General features: G+C 36.4%; 1 protein-coding gene across 8 annotated transcripts in view; it reads right to left on the bottom strand.

Annotated features, from left to right (window-relative positions):
• The window catches only part of PCCA (propionyl-CoA carboxylase subunit alpha), a 416711-nt gene that overhangs the window by 218237 nt on the left and 174226 nt on the right, over window positions 1-24248 (bottom strand). For all 8 annotated transcript variants that reach the window (XR_011528233.1, XM_070579174.1, XM_070579175.1 and 5 more), the window contains 2 exons: window positions 21324-21418; window positions 17292-17442 (listed from right to left, as the gene is read on the bottom strand). Coding sequence is in view for 7 of the 8 variants with exons in the window: in XM_070579174.1 (XP_070435275.1) it covers window positions 17292-17442; window positions 21324-21418 (246 nt within the window). In the remaining variant the exon portion in view is untranslated. The remainder of the gene's footprint in view (window positions 1-17291; window positions 17443-21323; window positions 21419-24248) is intronic.

The following is a 24248-nucleotide window of genomic DNA, read 5'->3' as shown; positions in this document are numbered from 1 at the left end:
GGCAATTAAGCTAAAATGAGGTCATTAGGGCGAGCCCCAATCCAACATGACTGATGTGAGAAAAGATTAGGACACAGACAGCACAAAGGAAAGACCACGTGCAGACAGAGAAGACGGTCCTCTGCAGGCTACGAGGGAGGCCTCCAGAAGAAACTAACCACGGCAGCACCTTAATCTTAGACCTCCAGCCTCCAGAACCGCGAGGGAATAAATTCCTGTTGTTTAAGCCCCCTAGTCTGTGGTATGTTGTTATGGCAGCCCTAGGAAACTAATACAGGAACAAATTTTGAAAAATTAAAATCTAGAGAAGAGTCCAGAACTCAAAGACACCAAAATAGTTTACAATATGCTTTAAAAGAAAAACCTAACTGAAAGTGCCTAACAAGTTTATCTATTCATATCTGTATAATAAAAACTTCTTTCCTCCAACTTTCTAGTAAGACTGCATAAATATTAAAGGAAAGTAACACATATCCTACTTTATATTCTCAGTTTCCTAGGAGACTGACTTCAAATAGTCAAGAACATCCCAGCTCTGGCTTATTCTAGTCAGTGTGAGAACCCCGGCCTGTATGACTTTAGATATAATACAAAAGGTCAACTTCTGCCCAGATCTAAAATGACCCCTCTGGCAAGAATGGAATTTTACAAATTAGTTACAAATACATTTCCCTATATTTTCTCCTATTCCCAACAGTTATTCTTTCAATCAAACACTCCAACTCCATAAAAGACCAAACTCTTTTAGTATGGAAAGTCCTGAATATTATTTAAATCTAAAACTGCTCTGAAATTAGAATATAGTATTTGTTCAGTTATAGTCAATTCTTAGAAACCAGAATTTGGGTTGCAATAGTTCTTAATTTTTAAATAAATGACATAGCAAAGGGTAAGAATCAAGCTGCTACAAAAGAGTTTCTAAAAATCCTTCTGGAATATAAAGGTTCCATATGGTACATTATTACCTCTGATGGGATGTGAGGGTGTCTGGCCTCCATAGAATTTCAACAACTCTATTGCACTTTTTCTTCCACAGCAAAAGTAGATTCCTCCTTCACTGTAGCAATCAATATAAGCAACTGACTAAGGTCTAACAAAAGTGGGACAATTTAGCACTCTATTCCGAAGGATATGACATAGGCAGATGATCATGTTTGGGCTTAATTACTATAAGCCTTATTCCTTTCTACTTGGAGTTTTCTAATTATTTTCATCTTTGTAGACTATATAAAGGCTGCTTTTCCAAAAAACTAAAACCTAAAAGTAACCTAGATTTGGAATTTAACAATTACACATACAAACACACACACACACAACAAATTTGGAAAGGTGTATTCAGTGTGCTAATATTAATCTTAGCACAAAGGCCTAAGCAGAAATAGGTTATCATTGTAACAAACACTTTTATCTCTCAGTTTCATTTTTAGAAGAAAGATTTCCATCTCCATTTTTCTGCTAGACTCTTACATAAACACCCTTATGATGGAAAGATTTCTTTCAAAGCAGTTTATATTTCAAGTATATTTGTTCATTTGTAACAATAATTCTGCAGTTAACTGACAAAAGAATAATAAGAGAACGTTATTAATTTGTGGCTCAGTTTGCCATCTGAAAAAGAATAACTACTGACAGGATTTAGTAATAATAATGACAACAGTAAAAGTAAACACGTTAACCAATATTTAACAAAAATAGCACGCAGAATATTACTGTCAGATTTCCACATTAGGAAGAAGAATGAGTGCTTAGTATAAACAGGCACTGTTCTGAGCATTTTAAGTGTGTTCACTCATTTAATGCTCAGAGTCCTCTAAACCAAGTGCCATAATTACTCTCACCTTACATATAAGGAAAATGAAGCACAGAGAAGTTAAGGAATTTGCTTATAGTCATACAGCTAGGAGGTGTAGAGCTAGGATTTACTTGCACTCAGTGAAAATAGTGGATGTTTGTAATTAATGAAAACAGAGTTCCCCATTAATCAGCTAGAGTTGTTCTGAACCATTTTTGGGTCTAGAACCTCAGTGAATTTCTCCCCAGAAAAGTGTGTATTCAATTTCAGAGGATTCAGACTCCCCTATAGCTCACTCAAGAGACCCAGACAACCCAGGTTAGATATTTCTGCTTTGGGAAGACGGCAAAACCAACCTGGCTCACTACCTCTCCACTCCAAATTCCATGGTCTCTATCTCCCCAGAGTCAGTGAGCAGCTGAAGAAATCTCACATGCTGAGATCTGGAGGAAAGTGAAAGCCAAGAACAGGAAATGGGCTCCTTTCTCTGGACAAAACTTAGAAACTAGCTTTAGAAAATGCCAAGGAAGTACATGAAAGGAATAGATCCTGGAGACAGCTTGGCCTGCAGAGATCCACGGACCCTGGAGAGAAAGTCAATAAAGGCTCCAGAAGAGTCCCTGGTCTGTTTGCCAAGAAGTCCGAGTAGTCAACAAATGTTAGCTGGATTCTGTCCTTGAGATGAGGAAAATGCTAGGAGGCATATGGTCTTCCTGTTATCAGGAGTAGACATGGCTGTGTCTTCAACAACTTGAAAGACTACTGCCACTTAAAATATTACAACAAACAGAACTCAGTACTGACAACCCAAAAACAACTGTAGTAAAACCACAGTAGGGGGCTCACCCACTGAGAAAGGACAAGCATTCAGAATAATGATTAAATATGCCGAGTGAAATAGAGCAGCTGAGAGACAGAAAAAACCTTTATCCAAAAAGTAGTAAGGGCACTTAGAAACTTGAAAACTAGCAATACATGCACAGATATACACTTATATGCAATTAGAATTTCTGGGATAAAACAACATGATTTCCCAATTACGCAAGTCAGTCAACTACTTAAAGGAGAAGATGATCACCAATGGAACTTGAATTAGTAACCTGGAAGAGCAACATAAAGATATAATATCAAGAAACAGAATACAAATACAAAATGAGAGTAATCGTATGAACCTTAGAGAGTTTGTCCAGGATACCTAACCCACAAATAACAAGAGTTCCAGATGGAGAAAACTATAAGTGAGGAAAGGAAACAGTTAAGAGAAGAAACTTCCTCTAAAATGAAGAAACACTGAAATCTGTACACTGAAAGAGCACACGGAGTAAACAGCACACACCAGTCATATCCTGGTTGAGGGGGAAAAAACTCTGAAATCCAAGAATTAAGAGAAAACTAGGTCACCTTTCAGACAGTAAGAATACATTCCCTGCAATGGCAGAGAAATCAGAATGACATCAGACTTAACACTAGAAGCTAGAACACAGTGGAATGCATCAACTCCTGAAAGACAAGAACAGAAACTGAAGAATCCTATGCTCAATCAAAATATCCTTCTCCTGGAGAGGGGCAGAGCAAAATGGCGGGGTGAGCTGATCCAGGACTCTCTCCCCTCCAAAGTACAACAAAGGACTGGGAAAAAAACCTGAATTTCAGCTAATGAACCTAATGCTAGGACTCGGAGACCTACAGTATCAAAAGACAGAGGACGGAGACCCTGCTGCTGGCCTCGGAGGAGCTGGAACGGGGTAGGAGAGAACTTCACTCCCTCCCCTAAAGTCTGGGATCACTGCACAGGTCCGGGAAGGAGCAGGGGAGGGGCCATATGACCGGGGGATCATCTAGGACTCCCGCCACCAGTACAGTGGAAACCCGCTGACAGGGGAAAGCTTCCGTGTGCAGGGACCCCATAAACCCAGGGCCCCGGGAGACCAGAGAACAGAACTGATCTGAACCCAGATTGCTGCTTGAGAAAACCTGCCCCTCCCTCCTGGCAAAGCACACTGTGCGCCGCCATCTTGCCCAAAGGCGGAGAGCTCAGAACGCCCAGCTCTCGACCCCCATCTAGTGGCGACAGGCTGTAACTGCAACCGAATTCTACCACCATGCAAAAAAGCCACTCCGCTACCATCCAGCAATTTATAAAAGCCCCAGACCAGAAGTAAAACAATAAAAACACAGAATTAAGTCCTGAGGACTTGGAAATAGGTAAACTAAGTGAAAATGAGTTCAGAGCAGCTATAATCAAAAACTTCAATGAGGCAGAGAGAAAGATAGAGAAACAAGCCAACGAGTTCTGGAGTTACTTCACAAAAGAGATTGAAATTATAAAGAAGAACCAAACAGAATTACTAGAGATGAAAAACACAATGGAACAGATAAAACAGAATACGGATTCCCTGAATGCCCGGGCAGACTCCATAGAAGAGCAAATTAGCATAATCGAAGATAGACAGGCTGAATGGCTCCAGACAGGGGAAGAAAGAGACCTAAGGATTAAAAGGAATGAGGAAGGTATTAGAGAGAAAGCAGATTCAGTGAGGAGAAAAAATTTAAGGATCATAGGAATTCCCGAGAACGTGGAAAAGGAAAATGGAGCAGAAAGTATGCTTAATGAAATTATAGTAGAGAAGTTCCCAAATCTAGGGATTGAGGGAGAAATGTGTGTAGAGGAAGCTTTCAGATCTCCTAGATTTGTCAATGTAAAAAGACCTACTGCAAGGCATATAGTAGTACAAATGGCAAAAATGAAAGACAAAGAAAGAATACTCAGGGCAGCAAGATGGAAGAGAATAACCTACAAAGGAGCTCCTATCAGACTTTCAGCGGATTTCTCTACAGAAACCTTACAAGCTAGGAGAGGATGGAGTGACATATTCAAAACTTTAAAAGATAAAAATCTTCAGCCAAGAATACTCTATCCAGCAAGAATATCCTTCAGATATGAGGGAGAAATTAAATCTTTTCCAGAAAAACAAAAGTTAAGAGAATTTGTAACCAGAAGTCCTCCACTACAAGAAATCCTCAAGAAGGTTCTCATACCTGAAAAAAAAAAAAGGGAGAAAGGGGTCACAAACCACAGAGTAGGGAGACAGATAGATAGAACCAGAATAGGACAGCAAATATTCAACTACAGCATTAGGATAGAGGTAAGGAAACCACCAAAGCAAAGACGATCTTATCACTCTAACTACAAACTCATAACACAAGTTGGAATAAGAAATGAAAATAATAATTTAGGAGGGGAAGAGCAAAGGGACTAAATCAGTCTAGGCCAAGTAAGTAAGAGACCACCAGAGAATAGACTATACTATACACAAGATTCTAAATACAAACTTCAGGGTAGCCATAAACTAAAAAACAGAACAGAGCCACAAAACATAAATAAGGAAAAATCTAAGAAACCCAGCATAAGAAATTGCAGTATCAAATGGGTAGGATAAAGAACACAGGAAGAGAAAAGCAGGAAAGGCAGATAATGAGCAACAAATTGACAGCATTATTAATGTAAACGGATGGAACTCTCCAATAAAAAGACACACAGCGGCAAAATGGATTAAAGAACAAGATCCAACAATTTGTTGCCTCCAGGAAACACACCTCAGCCCCAAGGACAAATACAGGCTCAGAGTGAAAGGGTGGAGGACAATACTTCAAGCTAATACCAAGGAAAAAAAAGCAGGTGTTGCAATTCTTCTATCAGATAAAGTGGATTTCAAGATAAGACAGGTAAAGAGAGACACAGAGGGACAATATATAATGATCAAAGGGACACTTCATCAAGAAAAAATAACGCTTATAAATATCTATGGACCCAACATAGGAGCACCAAGGTTCATAAAGCAACTATTAACAGACCTAAAGGAAGATGTTAAAAACAACACAATAATAGTAGGGGACCTCAACACCCCACTCACATCAATGGACAGACCATCCAGACAGAAAATCAACAAGGAAACAGTGCAATTAAATGAAAAACTAAAACAATTGGACTTAATAGACACATATAGATCACTTCAACCTAAAAAAGCAGAATACACATTCTTCTCAAGTGCACATGGAAGATTCTCTAGGATAGACCATATGTTGGGAAACAAGGCAAGCATCTACAAATTTAAAAAAATTGAAAAAATAACAAGCATCTTCTCTGATCATAATGCTATAAGGCTAGAAATTAATTACAAGAAAAAAGCTGAGAAAGGCACAAAGATGTGGAAACTAAACAACACACTACTGAACAAGCAATGGATCATTGAAGAAATTAAAGAAGAAATCAAAAAACACCTGGAAACAAATGAAAATGATAACATGCCATACCAACTGATATGGGATACAGCAAATGCTGTATTAAGAGGAAAATTCATCGCAATACAGGCACATCTTAACAAACAAGAAAAATCCCCAATAAGCAATCTTAAACTACAGCTAACTGAACTAGAGAAAGAAGAATAAAGCCCAAAGTCAGCAGAAGGAGAGAAATAATGAAAATCAGAGCAGAAATAAATACTATTGAAACGAAAAAGGCAGTAGAAAGGATCAATGAAACAAAGAGCTGGTTCTTTGAGAAGATAAATAAAATTGACAAACCCCTAGCCAGACTTACAAAGAAAAAAGGGAGAAAGCTCAAACAAAATCAGAAATGAAAAGAGGTGAAATAACAGACTCTGCAGAAATACAACAGATTATAAGAGAATACTACAAAAACCTCTATGCTAACAGAATGGATAACCTAGAGGAAATGGATAAATTCTTGGACTCCTACAATCTCCCAAAGCTCACTCAAAGAAGCAGACTATTTGAACAGACCAATCACAAGGAAAGAGATTGAAACAGCAATCAAAAACATCCAAAAGAATAAAACCCCAGGAGCAGATGGCTTTCCTGGGGAATTCTACCAAACTTTCAAAGAGGATTTAATACCTCTCCTTTTCAAGCTATTCCAAAAAATTAGGGAGGATGGAACACTTCCTAACACATTCTATGAGGCCAACATCACGCTGATACCAAAGGCGGACAAGGACACCAGGAAAAAAGAGAACTACAGGCCAATATCACTGATGAAAATAGATGCAACAATTCTAAACAAAATTTTGGCAAGAAGAATTCAGCAATTCATCAAAAGAATCATACATCATGATCAAGTGGGATTCATACCAGGGACACAGGTATGGTTCAACATCCGCAAATAAATCAACGTGATACACCACATCAACAAACTGAGGAATAAAAACCACACAATCATCTCAACAGATGCAGAGAAAGCATTTGACAAGATCCAACAGCCATTTACGATAAAAACTCTGAACAAAATGGGCATAGAAGGGAACTACCTCAACATAATAAAGGCCATATACGACAAACCCATAGCCAACATCATACTCAATGGGCAAAAACTGAGCACCATCCCCCTGAAAACAGGAACGAGACAAGGATGCCCTCTATCACCACTCTTATTTAACATAGTACTGGAGGTCCTGGCCAGAGCAATCAGGCAACAAAAAGGAATAAAAGGAATCCAAATAGGGAGGGAAGAAGTGAAACTCTCGCTGTTTGCAGACGACATGATCTTATATATAGAAAACCCCAAAGAATCCACTGGAAAACTCTTAGAAGTAATCAACAACTACAGCACAGTTGCAGGGTACAAAATCAATTTGCATAAATCAGTAGCATTTCTATACTCCAATAATGAACTAACAGAAAAAGAACTCAAGAACACAATACCATTCACAATCGCAACAAAAAGAATAAAATACCTTGGGGTAAATTTAACTAAGGAAGTGAAGGACCTATATAATGAAAATTACAAGGCCTTTCTGAGAGAATTGGATGACGACATAAGGAGATGGAAAGACATTCCATGTACCTGGATTGGAAGAATAAACATAGTTAAAATGTCTGTTCTACCTAAAGCAATCTACAGATCAACGCTATCCCAATCAGAATCCCAATGACATTCTTTACAGAATTAGAACAAAGAATCCTAAAATTTATATGGGGCAACAAAAGACCCCAAATTGCCAAAGCAATCCCAAGAAAAAAGAACAATACGGGAGGCATCACAATCCCTGACTTCAAAACATACTACAAAGCTACAGTAATCAAAACAGCATGGTATGAGTACAAAAACAGGTGCACAGATCAATGGAAAAGAATTGAAAGCCCAGAAATAAAACCACACATCTATGGACAGCTTATCTTTGACAAAGGAGCTGAGAGCATACGATGGAGAAAAGAAAGTCTTTTCAACAAATGGTGCTGGGAAAACTGGAAAGCCATGTGTAAAAGAATGAAAATTGACCATTCTTTTTCACCATTCACCAAAATAAACTCAAAATGGATCAAAGACCTAAAGGTGAGACCTGAAACCATAAGGCTTCTAGAAGAAAACGTAGGCAGTAGACTCTTTGATGTCAGTATTAAAAGGACCTTTTTGGACACCATGAGAAGTCAGAGAAGGGGAACAATAGAAAGAATAAATAAATGGGACTTCATCAGACTAATGAGCTTCTTCAAGGCAAATGAAAACAGGATTGAAACAAAAAAACAACCCACTAACTGGGAAAAAATATTTGCAAGTCATATATCTGACAAAGGCTTAATATCCATAATATATAAAGAACTCTCACAATTCAACAACAAAAAATCAAACAACCTGATCAAAAAATGGGCTGGAGACATGAACAGACATTTCTTCAAAGAAGATATACGGATGGCCAATAGGCACATGAAGAGATGCTCATCATCGCTGATCATCAGGGAAATGGAAATCAAAACTACACTAAGATATCATCTTACACCCATTAGAATGACAAAAATATCTAAATCTAATAGTAACAAATGTTGGAGAGGTTGTGGAGAGAATGGAACCCTCATGCACTGCTGGTGGGAATGCAAACTGGTGCAGCCACTATGGAAAACAGTATGGAGAGTCCTCAAAAAATTAAAAATAGAACTACCATACGATCCAGCCATTACACTACTGGGTATCTATCCAAAGAGCTTGAAGTCAGCAATTCCAAAAGTCCTATGCACCCCAATGTTCATTGCAGCATTATTTACAACCGCCAAGTCATGGAAGCAACCTAAGTGCCCATCAACAGATGAATGGATAAAGAAGTTGTGGTATATATATACAATGGAATACTACTCAGCTGCAAAACAGAACAAAATCATTCCATTTGCAATAATGTGGATGGACCTTGAGGGAATTATGTTAAGTGAAATAAGCCAGTTAGAGAAGGATAATCTGTGTATGACTCCACTCATATGAGGAATTTAAAAATGTGGACAAAGAGAACAGATTAGTGGCTACCAGGGGAAAGGTGGGGTGAGGGGTGGGCACAAAGGGTGAAGTGGTGCACCTACAACACGAATGACAAACATTAATGTACAACTGAAATCACACAAGATTGTAACCTATCATTAACTCAATAAGAAAATAAAAAATAAAAAAATATCCTTCTCCTTTCAGGGCTAAAGGAATATATCTAACAATGTGGCATTTCAGAGCATGTCATCCATATATTCCAGCTGAGTAAATTACATGAAAAGATTTTCTAAACAAACAAATGAACTACGGCAGAAGTCTGAAAAATGGGAAAAGACAGAGAAGCTATAGTAACTGAGAGACACGTCCAGGGGTGTGTATAGAGAAGCTGGTAAGAGACTTTGGAAACAAGAGATAAACCACAGGAGAAAGTCAAAAGTAGCCTAGAAGTATGAAATTATCTCAGGGAATTTTTAGTGTTGGAAAGTCAGAAGAACCGTTACATCACCTTCACAAATACTAATGGAGATAACGTCTGTCCAAATAAGAGGATGAAAATAAATAAAATTTTAAAGGACAAGAGAATTTCCAATTTATCAATGGGAAACAATAGGAGTAATTAGCAATTTAATTCAAGCAACAAATAGGAAAACAGAAAAAATGGAATATTAATTATAAAACAAAAGTAAAGATGAAATAAAATCAAGCATTTAAAATTAGAAGGACTGGGGGCCAGCTCTGTGACCGAGTGGTTAAGTTTGCGCGCTCCACTGTGGTGGCCCAGGGTTCAGATCCTGGGTGCGGACATGGTGCCACTCATCAGGCCACGCTGAGGTGGCGTCCCACGTGCCACAACTAGAAGGACCTGCAACTAAGATGTACAACTATGTACGGGGCGGGTGGGGTTGGGGAGATAAAGCAGGAAAAAAAAAAAGAAGATTGGCAACAGTTGTTAGCTCAGGTGCCAATCTTTAAAAAAAAAAAAAAATTAGAAGGACTAAATTTTCATACTAAGTGTTAGATTGGTTTTTTTTTAATTTGAACTTAAAAAATACAATTAAAACAAGTGATAACGCTTTCAAAGAAAAGAACAGGTAAATAAAAACAAAAAGAAGGAGATGTAACATGACCTAATTCAATGTGGAATCTAGGATGCAAACTTTTAAACAAGATTAAGTTACTTACATTTCCATGAGCAATGTGTAAGAGTTCCAGTTTTTCACATTTCCACATCTTCCCAAACAGTAGTTCTTGAGTGTCTTTTTGACGATAGCCATTCTAGTGGATATGAACTGCTATCTCATTGTGATATTGATTTGCTATTTGATTTGCTATTCTTAAGTACTTTTTGTATGTTTGAAAATTACTATGAAGCAAAGACAGACAGAAAGACAGACACATGGGGCTGGGAAGGAAAAAAAGGAATAAAACAATTTGTCCACACAAAGACTTATGTGTGAACGCTCATAGCAGCATTATTTATAATAGCCAAAAATTGGAAACAATTCAAATATCCACCAACTTGACACATATCATATATTTTACTTATCCACTCACGAGTTGGACACATTCAGTCTATTGTATTTGTATACCTGAAAAAAGTGAATGTTATGATACACAGATTATACCACAATAAAAACCATTGTTCTTATTTTCAATAATAAGTTAATACGGAGTCATTTTCGCTCCTTCAAATTCTCATATAATTTAGTTCCTATGCACCTGTTCTCAGGAAGCTACTTAAAGATATGCTCCAAGAAAAAAGAGAACAAAAAAACAGTGTTTAAAACAAAAATCCAGGAGAAAAAGATCCAAAAAAGAGAAGTATAAGGAATCCTCAAGACAAAGTGGGGAAATCTCAGCTAGAAAGCCAAGATACAATTGCAGAGGGCAACCTCTCCAGACTATAGTAGGTCGAAGGAAACCAGAGAGTTCTACGACAAGGAGAAAGTGGCAGAAAATTCAATGTGTTTGAATATAATAAAACACACAATAATAAAACAGGATAAGTCTATGGATAAATAGTGATAAGCACATGGAAAACTAAGCAAACAAACAAAAAAAGGAAATTTTTAGCTACAGAGAAAACAAACTGGTGCAGGAAAGTGAAAATAACCTTAGCTGACAACATGACTGCTGTGAGCAGCATTCATACTGCGATCACAATAAAATCCCAAACACTGAGCTAACCCCAATCACGACATGGTGAAAGGAGGAGGCTAGGACGTGTGCATTTGTGCCCTGGGTGTGGTACTGATACATGTCATCTTTCACAAAGGCAAGCTCATAGAAAAAAAATGGAAAATCAAGAAGGACCAACATAGGTGTGTCTATTAAAAAGATACAAGAAATTTTTTTTTTTAAGATTGGCACCTGAGCTAACAACTGTTGCCAATCTTCTTCTTTTGTTTTTCCTTCTCCCCAAAGCCCTCCAGTACATAGTTGTATACTCAAGTTGTACATCCTTCTGGTTGTGCTATGTGGGACACCACCTCAGCATAGCCTGACGAGTGGCGCCATGTCCACACCCAGGATCCGAACCGGCGAAACCTTGGCCCGTGGGAGCAGAGCACGCGGACTTAACCACTCAGCCACAGGGCCAGTCCCAATACAAGAAATGTTAAAAGAATCAGCTAAAATAATGAAATTGGTCAGAGCCATCAATGCCTGGCTGCCCTGTGAGGGAGAGGCAGTAACAGTCCCTAAACAAAGGCAGAGGAGAAGCGAGAGCTTTCCTTCCCCCTTTTCCTCCCTCAGCAGCGCTGGCTGTTCCTTGCTCAGAGCTGCACTGAGCCACACATATCAGCTCCAAGAGCCTTCCCTCTTCCAAACGATTTTTCATTTCTCCTTTCTTTCTTTTTCTTTTCTCTTTCTTTCTTTTTTTTTTTTTTTTTGGTAGGTTTTGGTAGTTAATCAAGGGTTTACATTAGGTCAAAAAACTAATAACATGTTAATTCAGATATTTCAAACTCCACAATTTTATACACAGGTGAAAAGTCTTCAAATATAAGGATAACCTTGTCGCCCATCTAAGAATTCAAAGAATACAGCACCCATGGATACCTCTCAAAAATAAGCTCTTGATTTAAAAAAGAAAAAAAAAGGAGATAACCATAAATGAATCAAAATGAAGAATTGATTAACCATAAAGTTGTGGTAAGATGCTGATGGTGATAATGAAAACAAGTTAAAACACAAAAGTAAGATGAAAACACTGGGAGACTCATACCTACAGAAAAGGAAGCAATGTTACAATAATCTAAAACCAATCATAGAAACAGCAAAAACGAAGAGTTAGAGAAGAAAGCAAGCAGGATTAAACACAAATGTGCCAATTTCCATTCATTCTTTTAAGAATTAATATCTCTCTTTGGGGCTGGCTGGTGGCATAGTGGTTAAGTTCCTGTGCTCCACTTTGGCAGCTGGGGGTTCGTGGGTTCGGATCACAAGTGTGGACCTAGTACCACTCGTCAAGTCATGCTGTGGTGGCATCCCACATAAAACAGAGGAAGATTGGCACAGATGTTAGCTCAGCAACAATCTTCCTTAAGCAAAAAGAGGAAGATTGGCAACAGATGTTAGCTCGGAGCCAATCTTCCCCACAAAAAGAAAAAAAAAAAAGAAAAGAACTAACATCTCTGTATAAAATTAGAAACATTTATCTAGTAGCTCAGCAATTTCATCACTTTAATTTCTCTTTCTTCTGTTAAATATAAATAAAATAAGCTAATTAAAAATATCATATAGAAAAATAAGACTAATGAGAAAGGCATAGTTCTACTGGATACTGTACTATTATATGGATATAACATCAAAACAATGTGCGACTAGCACATGGATAAATGGAAAGGTTTAAAAAAAGACAGTCAAGTAGACAGATCCACATACATAGAATTCAGTCTATAATGAAGGTGACTTCTAATTAGTGCAGAAAGTGATTATTCAATAATGCTTGTGACAATCAGGCGGCCATTTGAGAAATAAATAAAATAAATTCCAGATGCAGTGAAAATTTTACCAGGAAAGATTAAATAAGTATGGGAAGGAAACATGGAAGGAAAATGTTTAATTCATCATAGAGAAGGAAAAGCCTAAGTATGTCACAACACCAGAAATGATAGAAAGAGATTTCAAAATTCAACTGCAAGATTTAGAAACAAAAATCTCCTGCATGGGAAGAAAAAAACAATATACAAGGTAAAACAGCTAAGACAAAAATAGCTATAAATCATATCTGTTATGTTTTTATATATACATTTATTTGTCATTCCTGCCATGAAACAGTTTCTGGATCAGAGAAGAAACGAACAGTTTACTTGCAGAGCATCTTAGCACCATTCCCCACACCCTACTTCTCTGTGGGGCCTGACATCCCTGTGCAGGCAGAGGGGTATGTCCACAGGAGAGGAACCCCAGAACTACTCAGCTCAGAGCTTACATGAGTGTTGCCGGCATAGCCCTCCTTCCACCGTTCTGGAGGAGGAGAGCCAACACAGCTTGGAATGCAAACACATCCTTCTGGGGAGAATAAGACTTTCTCTCCAGCACTCTATCTTTTAACTTGCTATCCTTTAATCCAGGTGCCAGAGGTCTTTGATTAGAAAGCCCTCACTGTGTAGAAATGTGAAAATATTCATGAAGCATCACTTCCTGATAATATCACAAATGGCTAAATCCTGAAAATATAAAGAACATCTACAAGTCAATAAGAAAATTCAAAGGGCAAAGGATCTAACAGTCTATTCAAAGAAAAGCAAATGTAAATGAATCTATGAAGAAAAATTCAACCTTACTCTTAATAAGGAAAATGAAAATGAGATACCATTTTTCACTATTATAGAGAAAAAGATCAAAAGGCAAAGATCTTTTTAGCCAGGGAGTGAGGAAATAAGCTCTCCTATAAAAGGCAACTTGATAATATTTAACTAAATTATAAAAGCCCATATTATATTCCCAGCAATTCTACTTCCACATGTGCAAAATCATGACATGAAGGATCATTCATAATTGGACTATTTGTGATAGCAAAATACTGGAAAAATTATCAATAGGAAATTGGTGAAATAATACGATTGTTCATCCATACAACTGAATATTAAAAATCATAAAAATGAAGATGATAACACTTTAAGTTGAGTATGGAACACTACCAAAGATACACTGTTAAGTAAAACAAAGGCTGCCTCTAGTGGAGAAATAAATGCTTGTGATAAAACTGTGGTAGGGAGAGTTACTTTCCAACAGACTCTTTTGAACCATTTGGATTTCTTTTTTACCAATTATATGAATTCTTAGTATTATCATTCAATAAAATAATAATAATAAAATTATTCGAGCAAAATTACATATAATTTAGTCCATTAAAATAGCATTTTAACAAAATTGCATATTTTGGTAGAGTACTTCATCTATCTATTCATCTTTCACATGCAAAGAGGAAACAAGTGAGATGGGTGTGGATCAACACATGAGTTTCTAGTACAAGAAGTGAACAGAGAGCATCCGACCAAAGGGAGTAACATGATAAAGGCACACGCAGGTCAAACTGAATGACAGACTGCAGGGAAAGAAAGGATTCTCTCCAAACTAGTACACGGAGACAGGCAGTGGCAGGAAAGAGGACTCTGAGGGGAGTTAAAGCCACAGAGAAAAGAACTTGTAACAGAAAACTATTTGAATTTTATCTTTAAGCGACAGAAAACTAGTGACTTTAAAAACAAACAAACATATACAAAGATAGTACAGCTAATTCTGATACACAAATTCTGACCAGACTGAGAATAAAACCAATCAAGTAAACCAAGTATTTATGCACCAAACCTGGTGACTTCTCAGTGTTACATCTCTTTAAGGAAAAACTGTATTTATTATTTCAAATTTCGTTCTTAAGGAAATCTAGCAAAATGAAGATGTTACTCACATATCTGTTACTAGAAAAAATGTACAAGTTCCAAAGCTGGAAAAGGGGCAATTCAATCAGGAAATTTCAAGGAAAAAAACAAAGAACAAAGAAAATTACAGCCCTGCAAGCTCAAACTGAAACACTAATTAGAGATAACATATATCTTTGAAGATAAAGAATTTGGTGAATGTGCCTTAAGTATTATAATTTAAGCTTAGTTAAGAAATTCGAAAGAGAAAATCTACTATTAAAAGAACATTTAAATTATTTAAACAATATCAGAAAGAAGTCTTTGAAATATGTAAGAATGGCTTTCTGCATACTATGAAATCCAAGATTCTTTTCTCATGCTCCCATTCAAGTACAGCCTCCACCACCAAATATTTCCCCATCACATACATACTTCCAAAAGAATCTAAATTAATTTGTCTGGTAACTCATGGGATTACTGTCACTGGAAATAAATGCACAAAAAAAGAAATATTATTAAACATTAAATGGGAGACACAAACGTATCAAAGTGTGATATTAGTAGGTAGTGTAGAATTAGGTACTATCAGATCTAATATGATAGAATTCTTTATGAATTTAATTTTCTTCCTGAAATTCATATATAATCTTTGTTGAGGGTATAGAACATAATTTCCTGGCCTATCCAAGATACATAATATAAACATAGGTACCTAAATGATTTTGACCAACTACATAGAATTATTTGATATAAATACCAACTTCTGGAGGTCTTATACAAAAAACAACCATGGGACAAACTTGAAAAATCTTATGGGCTGAGATAAATGAGCTAGAAACAAATGAAAACACACACACACACACACACACACACACACACACAAGAACATAGTAATAAAGTATCCTAAAAAGATTGGTTATTAATTCCATAAATTCTGATAAGCATTCCAACTAAACAATCTAGTATCTTTTGCATCTGGAATAAAATACAAATGTTTTATAGTCACTTCAAATTGCCTTCAGAATCACATTACGAGCTATTATTTTCATCATGACATAATAAAGTCTCCATTTTAATCAAAAACATGATTTCCCAGCTAATTATCTAATTAGACATACTTTGTTATAAAGACATATTTTTAATCAAAATCAAATTTATCTCCAAAAGGCAAAATTCTGTCACTTCTAAAGATATTCACAACAATACAATACAGACTTATAAAGTAATTTCAAATGGAAGTGTCACAAGTTTTGAGCAATAACTACTGAGGTTATTCCCTACACAAACTCTTCAAACATGTATGATATTGGTCTCAAAATGCATCTAGATACATAAATTCTGCCATAGTAGATGAAAATCAGTCCCATGATATAATCTCATAAGCATAATGTTGAGAAAAGAAGCCAGGTACAAAAAATTATACATTATATGATCCCACTGATTTAAAGTTTAAAAAAGAAACAGGCAAAATTAATTATATTGCTTAGATGTACATAATTAAAAGGAAGAACTATACAAAAATGCAAAGAGGTGTTTAGAACTAAGTCAGAAGAGTGAATGGCTCTAGGAACATGGCGGAGGAATAACTGAGAAGGGGAAAATGTTGCGGGTGGTAAGAAGGGCTGGCATTTTGGTACTTCTAGATCCAGACGACGCTTACATGGATTTTTTGCTATAAAAATTTTTCCAACTATACATTTATGTTCTATATACTTTTCTCTATGTGTATTTTAGTTTACAGTTTAAATAAAAGAAAAAAGGGAAGAAGGAAGGAAATAAAGCCACCAGTTAGCTAATAGCACTAATGGCTTCCTGAGACCTTAATTGGAATGAGGTAGTTATGTCCGTAAAGTCAACAGTTTCAGGGGTGGCCACTTGATTTCTCAAGCTCATAGCCATGGCAAAGGAGCCAGTTGCTCCAGAAGCCAGGTTGGGTGGTATAGTTCTGAGAGTCATTCCTGAAAGTTCGCTCTGGGTACCCGACCTGTCCTTCCTCCATCCCTTCTAAGCATTTGTAAGCAGTTAATCTCTTTGTATTTATCATACCTAGACTAGTTTCTCTTAACAGCACAGTAACGCTAACTAATGTGGTTCATCGAGAGAGGCTCAAGAAAAAAACCAAAGTGGAATTCCCAATCTGAAGACTTAACAGTAATAAAGCAGAGGGCTGGACACCGACGTTCAACTGACCCGGTGCTCACCCAGCATGTCTAACACGTTTGAGCACAAGCAGAAACACTAAATCTTTCTTTAACACTTTATGAAGTTGATTTTTAACTTTTACAAAGCAAAAAGGGGTGGGTGAGGGAGGGTAAAATACAGAGGCATGGAGAGGAATGAAAAACAGAGTTTTTGTTACCTGAAGTCTCGTATTCATTTCTAAGAAATAAAAATTCTTCTTTGAGTCCACAAGGAATTCTACAGTTCCAGCAGAAGAATACTTCACTGCCTTGGCAAGGGCTACAGCTTGTTCTCCCATCGCTCTTCGAGTCTCAGAATCCAGAAAAATGCTACAAATACAGAAAGAGTAATAATCTACATTTTGAACAAAACTCAAGTACTCTTCTGTGTGCTTTACATAAAAGTTTTCTTAAAGTTTATTCAGATATGATCATCTATATCAATTTAAGATTTCACATTATATGCTTTGCATATGCTTATAATATATGCTTGTATTATTAAGCATAACATTTAAATACATCAATTTCAGATTTTTAGAAAACTAACATTTGAACTTTCCACATTATATTGCAACTTTAATTGGTTTATAAAATATACAACTACTTCAGCACAAGTAGTTTCAGTTAGTAAAATTTAACATATATATTCAGAATTACTTCAAGCTAAAATTGGGAAAAAAATAAATTCTTGGAAGCTAACATATACAATTGATCCTTGTTATTCATGGATACCATTTTTCAAATTTGCCTATTTGCTAAAATTTATTTGTAACCCCAAAATTAATACTCGCAGCATTTTCACAGTCGTTTATGACACTCCCAATATGCGTGTTTCCAGCAGAGGTGGAACAAGGCAACACTGCCTTCTTGATTCAGCTCTCATACTGTAAACAAGTGTCCTTTTCACAGTTTATTTATTGCCATGTTCTTTGCATTTTTGCAGGGGTTTTTTTTGTGTGTGTGTGTGTGTGTGGTTTTCTTTTTGGTGATTTCGCTGTCTAAAACAGCCCAAGTGTTACACTGAAGTGCAGTCTGGTGTTCTTAAGCGCAAGAAGGCTGTGATGGGCCTTACAGAGAAAAAAATGTGCAACAAATGAACTCTGCTCAGGCATAAGTTATGGCCCTGCTGGCCAGGACTACGAGTTCACTGTTAATGAATCAATAATAGATATTAAGCAAGGTGTTTTTCAACAGAAACACATATAAAACAAGGTTATGTACTGATCAGTTGATGAAAATGTTCTGACTAGAGGATCACGGGAACCTAACCTTGTATTTCCCTTAGGAGCAACGCTTCCATATTTACTAATTTCGTGTTCACAGCAATTTTACAGAACATAACTACTACAAATAACAAGAATCAACTGTACATCTAATAAATCCTCAAAACTTTTTTTTACAATATCAAAATCACATTCTAGCAGGCAAGTAAAGTTGAAATATTTCCAATGAACTCTGAAAAGAATATTATCAAATCATTTCTGCATTTTCACAGATTTTGCTTCTATGCAAGAAAGGCTCTGAGAAACAGAACACTGACTTCTTTTCTACTTCTGGACTAAAATTATTCCCAAATAAGTAAGATTTAGATAGCATTTTATGAAAGCTTTCTTATATAATAGTATAATGAACTTGCAGGTACATATTTCCCATATGTAATAATTATTAGTATTTAGCCATTCTTGTTTTATCTTTGTTGCAAGTCCACTTTTCTACCAGGCCAACCCAGCTTTTTCTTTTATTTTAAAGTAAATCCCAAATTAGGTATTATTTCATCCATAAAAATTTCCGCCTCTGTTTCTGTCGGTGCTCTTTTGCAATATAATCACACTTTAAAAATAAACAAGAATTCCTTAATAGCATTTAATATCCAGTTAGTATTCAAATTTCCCTGATTATCTGATAAATATCTTTACAGCTAATTTCTTTGAATCAGGATCCAAATAAGGTCCAGCTACTGCATTTGATTGGTTTTAACATCTTTACAATTCTTTTAACTTGTAATGCCCTCTTCCCTTTTTTTCCGCCAAGGATATGGTCATTTTCCTGTCTCGTTCTTCACGTTTTAGGTTCGGCTGCATGCAAGCCCTCAGTGTCTTTTCACATCTGTATCATATTTCTATTCCTTATGAACTGCTGCTTAGATCTAGAGCCTTGAATATACTCAAGTTGAATTGGTCGGGGGAAGGCAAGAGCACTTCACAGGTGGGAAGTGTGCTGCCTACTGTCTTCCTTTTGAAGGCGTTAGGATTAACCATTGGATTTTACCATTATGAATCTTATTTACCTCTTATAAATAACAGTGCTGCATTAACCTAATGGATATAGGCATAGAAGATATTTCAACAATAACTGGCTGACAAAATTAATGAAACCAAAAGAAAGAAATACAACCAAAGATTAATGTCATAATACCTGGAGAATCTCAAGTACAGTTGAGTAAAACTATGTTTGTCCTGTCTGGTCTTGTCCTTTCCATTGTCATAAACTCTGCTGGTGATACTCAGAGCTATAAGCAACTTCATCACTGCACTCAAAGCACAGTGGTAAATTCTCACTCTAGGAACTGACAACTACCGATTCCAACTACTTTAATATTTCACAGCACACAAATACATATCAAGTCACTAATAACAATCAGTTCTAGGGTGGTTTTTTTAAAATTTTGATTCCTACTGCTTTAAATGTTCTTCTTTTTTTCCTCTAAATTAATTAATGAGATGTTCACGTGAAAAATTTACATCTTGAGAGAGAGAGGGGAAATAAATCAAAATCATGGTTCAAGATTTCCGTCTGTGAAAGACTTCTATCTCAGATAAGACTTCAGTGAATTTTGAATGAAAAGAGAAAGTTAATTATATTGGACAAGATTCAACAGAACGCACAACATAAAATTGCAAAAAAAAGAAGTATCAGAGACTATTACTGTTCTACCAGCATCTATTGTCCCCTTCTTCCACACATCTGGAATTTTAGCCAAGCACGTGGTAACTTAAGGAAAAAAGACATTTCCCAGCCTCCCTGGCAAAGTGGCTAACTCCAGATCACCACCAGGTAATCAATACTGGCAGGCTCTGGGACCCTTCCTAAAGACATGCGGAGAGCATTCCTTTTGCATTTTCTTCTTCCTTTCTTCCATCCTAGTCCTGGGCCCTGAGTTAGAGGGCTACACCACAGGTAGTGGGTCATGCCCCTCGTAGGCTGCAATGAGCTGTTCTTCACAGCATCGTGACTGCTTCTTAAGCGTAAGTATCCCAAGAGACAGGAAGCGGAAGCTGGCAGTTTCATAAGGCCTGGGCACAGCTTCGCTTCCACGTAGTCAATTGGTCAAGCAGTCCCAGAGCACAGAATCAAAGGGAAGGAACATAGATCCCTCCCCCAACTCCTCAAGAAGAGAAGTGGCAAAGGATTTGGGGATTGTATTTTAAAACCACTACACTGCATCATATTTTTAAAAACTAATATAATTACAGTAGGATTTGATTTTTACCATTACCCTGTGATTAAAAGTTCATTCATATTCACACCTACTCTTTTCAGAAACTATACATGCATTATATCAAAGCACACTGACTATGCTGATTAAAACAACACTTGGCAATATTCCTAAGTGCCTGGTTACTAAAAAGAACGATGTACATGCAACTCGGGATTTTTAAAAACTAAGACAAAACCAGAATATATACAAATACCAACCTAGCATCAAATTAGAAATGAGGCTCCATGAAACTGCTACACCAAACACATGAAAGGTGGATTGGAGAAGTGCCCAAAGTAGTTCTGATACATCAAGGAATTTCTAAGAACCATGCCCCAGAAGCCTTTTCATATTAGGATAAATTCAGGAAATTCAGGATTAGTTTTATGAAACCTTCACCAGTAGGAGACGCTAGAAGGCATGTATCCAAGAAATTCCACATGCCCAGAAACACCAGCAGGGTCTATATTACCTAGAAGCCTACAGGAGTCATAAAAATGACTTCTGATACTTTCTTCTCTAATTCAACCCCAACTTACTTTTTCAAGTATTCTCTCACTTTCATGCACTGAAGTACTGAGGAAGATCAAGTGGCAAATTCTTAATTATAAAAATACACGTTAACAGATTCTACCATGACTATGAAAGCAATTTTAGCCAATAAAGTGAAAAAGAAATATAAGAAATACATGAAAGCAGACTATTATAAATGTTCACTGGGAGAGACTCTTACCTTGGTGCTTCCTCCACCACTTTCTGATTTCTTCGCTGAATTGAGCACTCTCTTTCATTGAGCCACAAAGCATTCCCATGTTTATCACCTAAAACCTGAAAGCGCAATACCATTTGAAAAAGCACACAGCCGTACCCATAGAACATGTGCCCCCTAACATTTTCTCCATGCCACACCCCTTGGTTTTTGATACTCAAACCTCAAAGAATCTACGACCTCTCAAATATGTTCCTCTTTTGGTTGATGTTAATAAACGAAAACTTCATATTTACAACCTCAAAACTCAAAACATTTTTATCAAAACAACTTGAGGAAAAAATTCTCACGTTACATTTTCAATACACTAGGTAAAATATCAGAATCAACTGTACAAATTTAGTGAAAGACACTGAGTGTCAATAAAGGGGATATACATTCTAGATATCAATGGTGCTTAGGAGAACCACGAGTTGTTACTACAAATATCTGTTTGTTGTTAACATATTAAATGTCTGTTGATCAGGAAATGCTATTTTATTTATATCCAACATGTAATCTGTTACTTACATATGGATGTTCTTATTGTGCTTTATTTTTGTTACAGGAAATTACTAAAGGTCTGGAGTTCATATATAAAATATTATGATTTTTCCCATTTGTAACAATGGGAAATAAGCTGAGGTTGCTAGATAAAATAACAGGACACCCAGTGAAATGTGAATTTCAGATAAACAATAAAAAATTTTAATAAAAATATGTCCCAAATATTGCATGGGACATATTTTTTACTTTTTAAAAAAATCATTGCTTACCTGAAACTTAAATTTAACTTTTATCTTATCAGCTAAATCTGGCAATGCTAAAACAGTCTCTTCATTAATATTTTTGCACAGAATGTTTGATTTTCAGGGATGGATTAATCTATTTTCAAGATTAAAGAGTAGATGCATATTACTGAACGCATATATTAAGTTCACAGAGGAAAAAACTGCTCTAGAAGCCAAAAGACTAGGCACTAATTCTAGGTCCAAACAGCTATGCAACCTCCCTGGGCAAGTCACTCTGTTTCCTCATGCATTATAAACAGTAGATAATACAATCTTAATATCTTACATGGATACTGAAAAAGTCAGATAAAAAAGGATCATGGGTATAACAGGTAGGGTAATAAAATGAATAGTTAACATACGACTGCAAAGTTAATTTTTAGGAATAAAAATCTACCTAAACCTCAAGAAGGATTCCAAACAAAGGAAAACATTAGAGTAATGAAATGCCACTAAGTTAGAATTTTGTTTCTAAGATTCTTAAAGGTGACTGTATGAAGTACATCTAAAAATATTTTAAATCATTATAACTCTCAAACTCTTTTTTAATCCTAGTTGACAAGGAAATGAAAGTAGACTTAGTCTCTAAGAAATAAAGCCAAATTAACCAAGAATTCTCAGCAACATTTCCAACTGTAAAGTATTAGATTCACATATAGAATCACGAGTTTGTTTTTCTCTAAATTCTGTGTAGTCTCCCAGTTCTTTATTAAAAATTGTCATTTACTAAGCAGTCAACAAAATAATTTGATGACCACTTATTCCATTAAATAAATGAAGAGACTAAGTAAACAGAAATAAATAAAAAGTGCTTGTAAGAAAAGTTAATCCTTAAAGGCATCATGAGTTTTTTTTAAACTTTAATACAGCCCTTTATAGAAATGCATGTACTCAACATGGAAAAATCTCCCAGGTATACTACAGTGCTTACTGAGAAGAGCTTCATCATGAAAGACTGCAAGCCCTTTAGCATCCCTGGATCCAGCCCATGAAATACCAGGAGTGCCCTGACTGAGAATCATTGGTTTAAGCCACACAGAGTGACACCATCCTCACCGCCCGGGCGCAGCTCCAGAAAAAGAAAGGACATGGTATGCGACAGCATACGTAAAAACTGATAGGTAATATATACATATATACTTCAGGACTATGGCACAAGATTCAAGAAACATTACCAGTGCCTGCTTCTCGGGATAGAGACCAGGGGACATAGAGACAAGGATGAAAGGGATGCTTACTTTTCATTGAGTATTCTCTATCCTACACAGAAATTACCTAATATAAGGAAATAAAATTTGAAGAAAATAAGTAAATAAAAAACCTTCCAAGTGTAGATCAGATATGGAAAACGTCTGTTTAAGCTACTGAGTCCAATTTATTTAAGCTACTGAGAGATACTTTCACCTATGTTTAAAAATATCACCTAGACTACATGCCATGGCTAATTAAAATAAATTAAAAGGTTGAGTAAATATATAATTACTTAACACAATTTAACAAACATTTATTGAGCATTGGTAATGTGAAAGACACTGGTCTGGTTGCTGAGTAAGACCTAGCCTCTGCTCTCAAGAACTTCTTGGTCAATCAGAAAAGTCAGATAGCTAAAGAGAAAATAACATAAGTGATCTTCTAGTAGCATAAACAAGTGCTAGATGGGGAATATAGAGAAGGGGAAAATTAATTCTGACCCTGGAAATTACAAGAAATGCAGGAAGGGCAGCCAAAAATATCTCCCCTAAATTACAGACTTAAATATAAACAGCCTACTCAACACTTACACTTTAATATCTAATGAGCATCTCAACCTTGATTTGCCCAACATAAACTGATTTCCTCCCCAAAACACGCACCTCTGACAGTCTTTTCTATCTCAGTAAAAGACAGTTCCATTCTTCTAATTCCCCAGGACAAAACTCTAAAGCTATCTTGGATGCCTTACTCTTTTCTTATATATCACATCTGATCTTTTAGAAAATCTGGTCTACCTTCACAAAATATCCAGAATTCAATCACATCTCACCACCTCCACTACCAACACCCTGGCCCAAGCTGCCAGCATCACTCACTAGAATTACCACAAAAACCTCCTAAGGAATCTCTCAGCTTCAATTGCTGG

Source organism: Equus przewalskii, chromosome 16 (assembly GCF_037783145.1).
Source record: "Equus przewalskii isolate Varuska chromosome 16, EquPr2, whole genome shotgun sequence".
Classification (NCBI taxonomy): domain Eukaryota; kingdom Metazoa; phylum Chordata; class Mammalia; order Perissodactyla; family Equidae; genus Equus; species Equus przewalskii.
The sequence above is the reverse complement of the archived record's forward strand: the minus strand, read 5'-3'. Positions and strand labels throughout refer to the sequence as shown.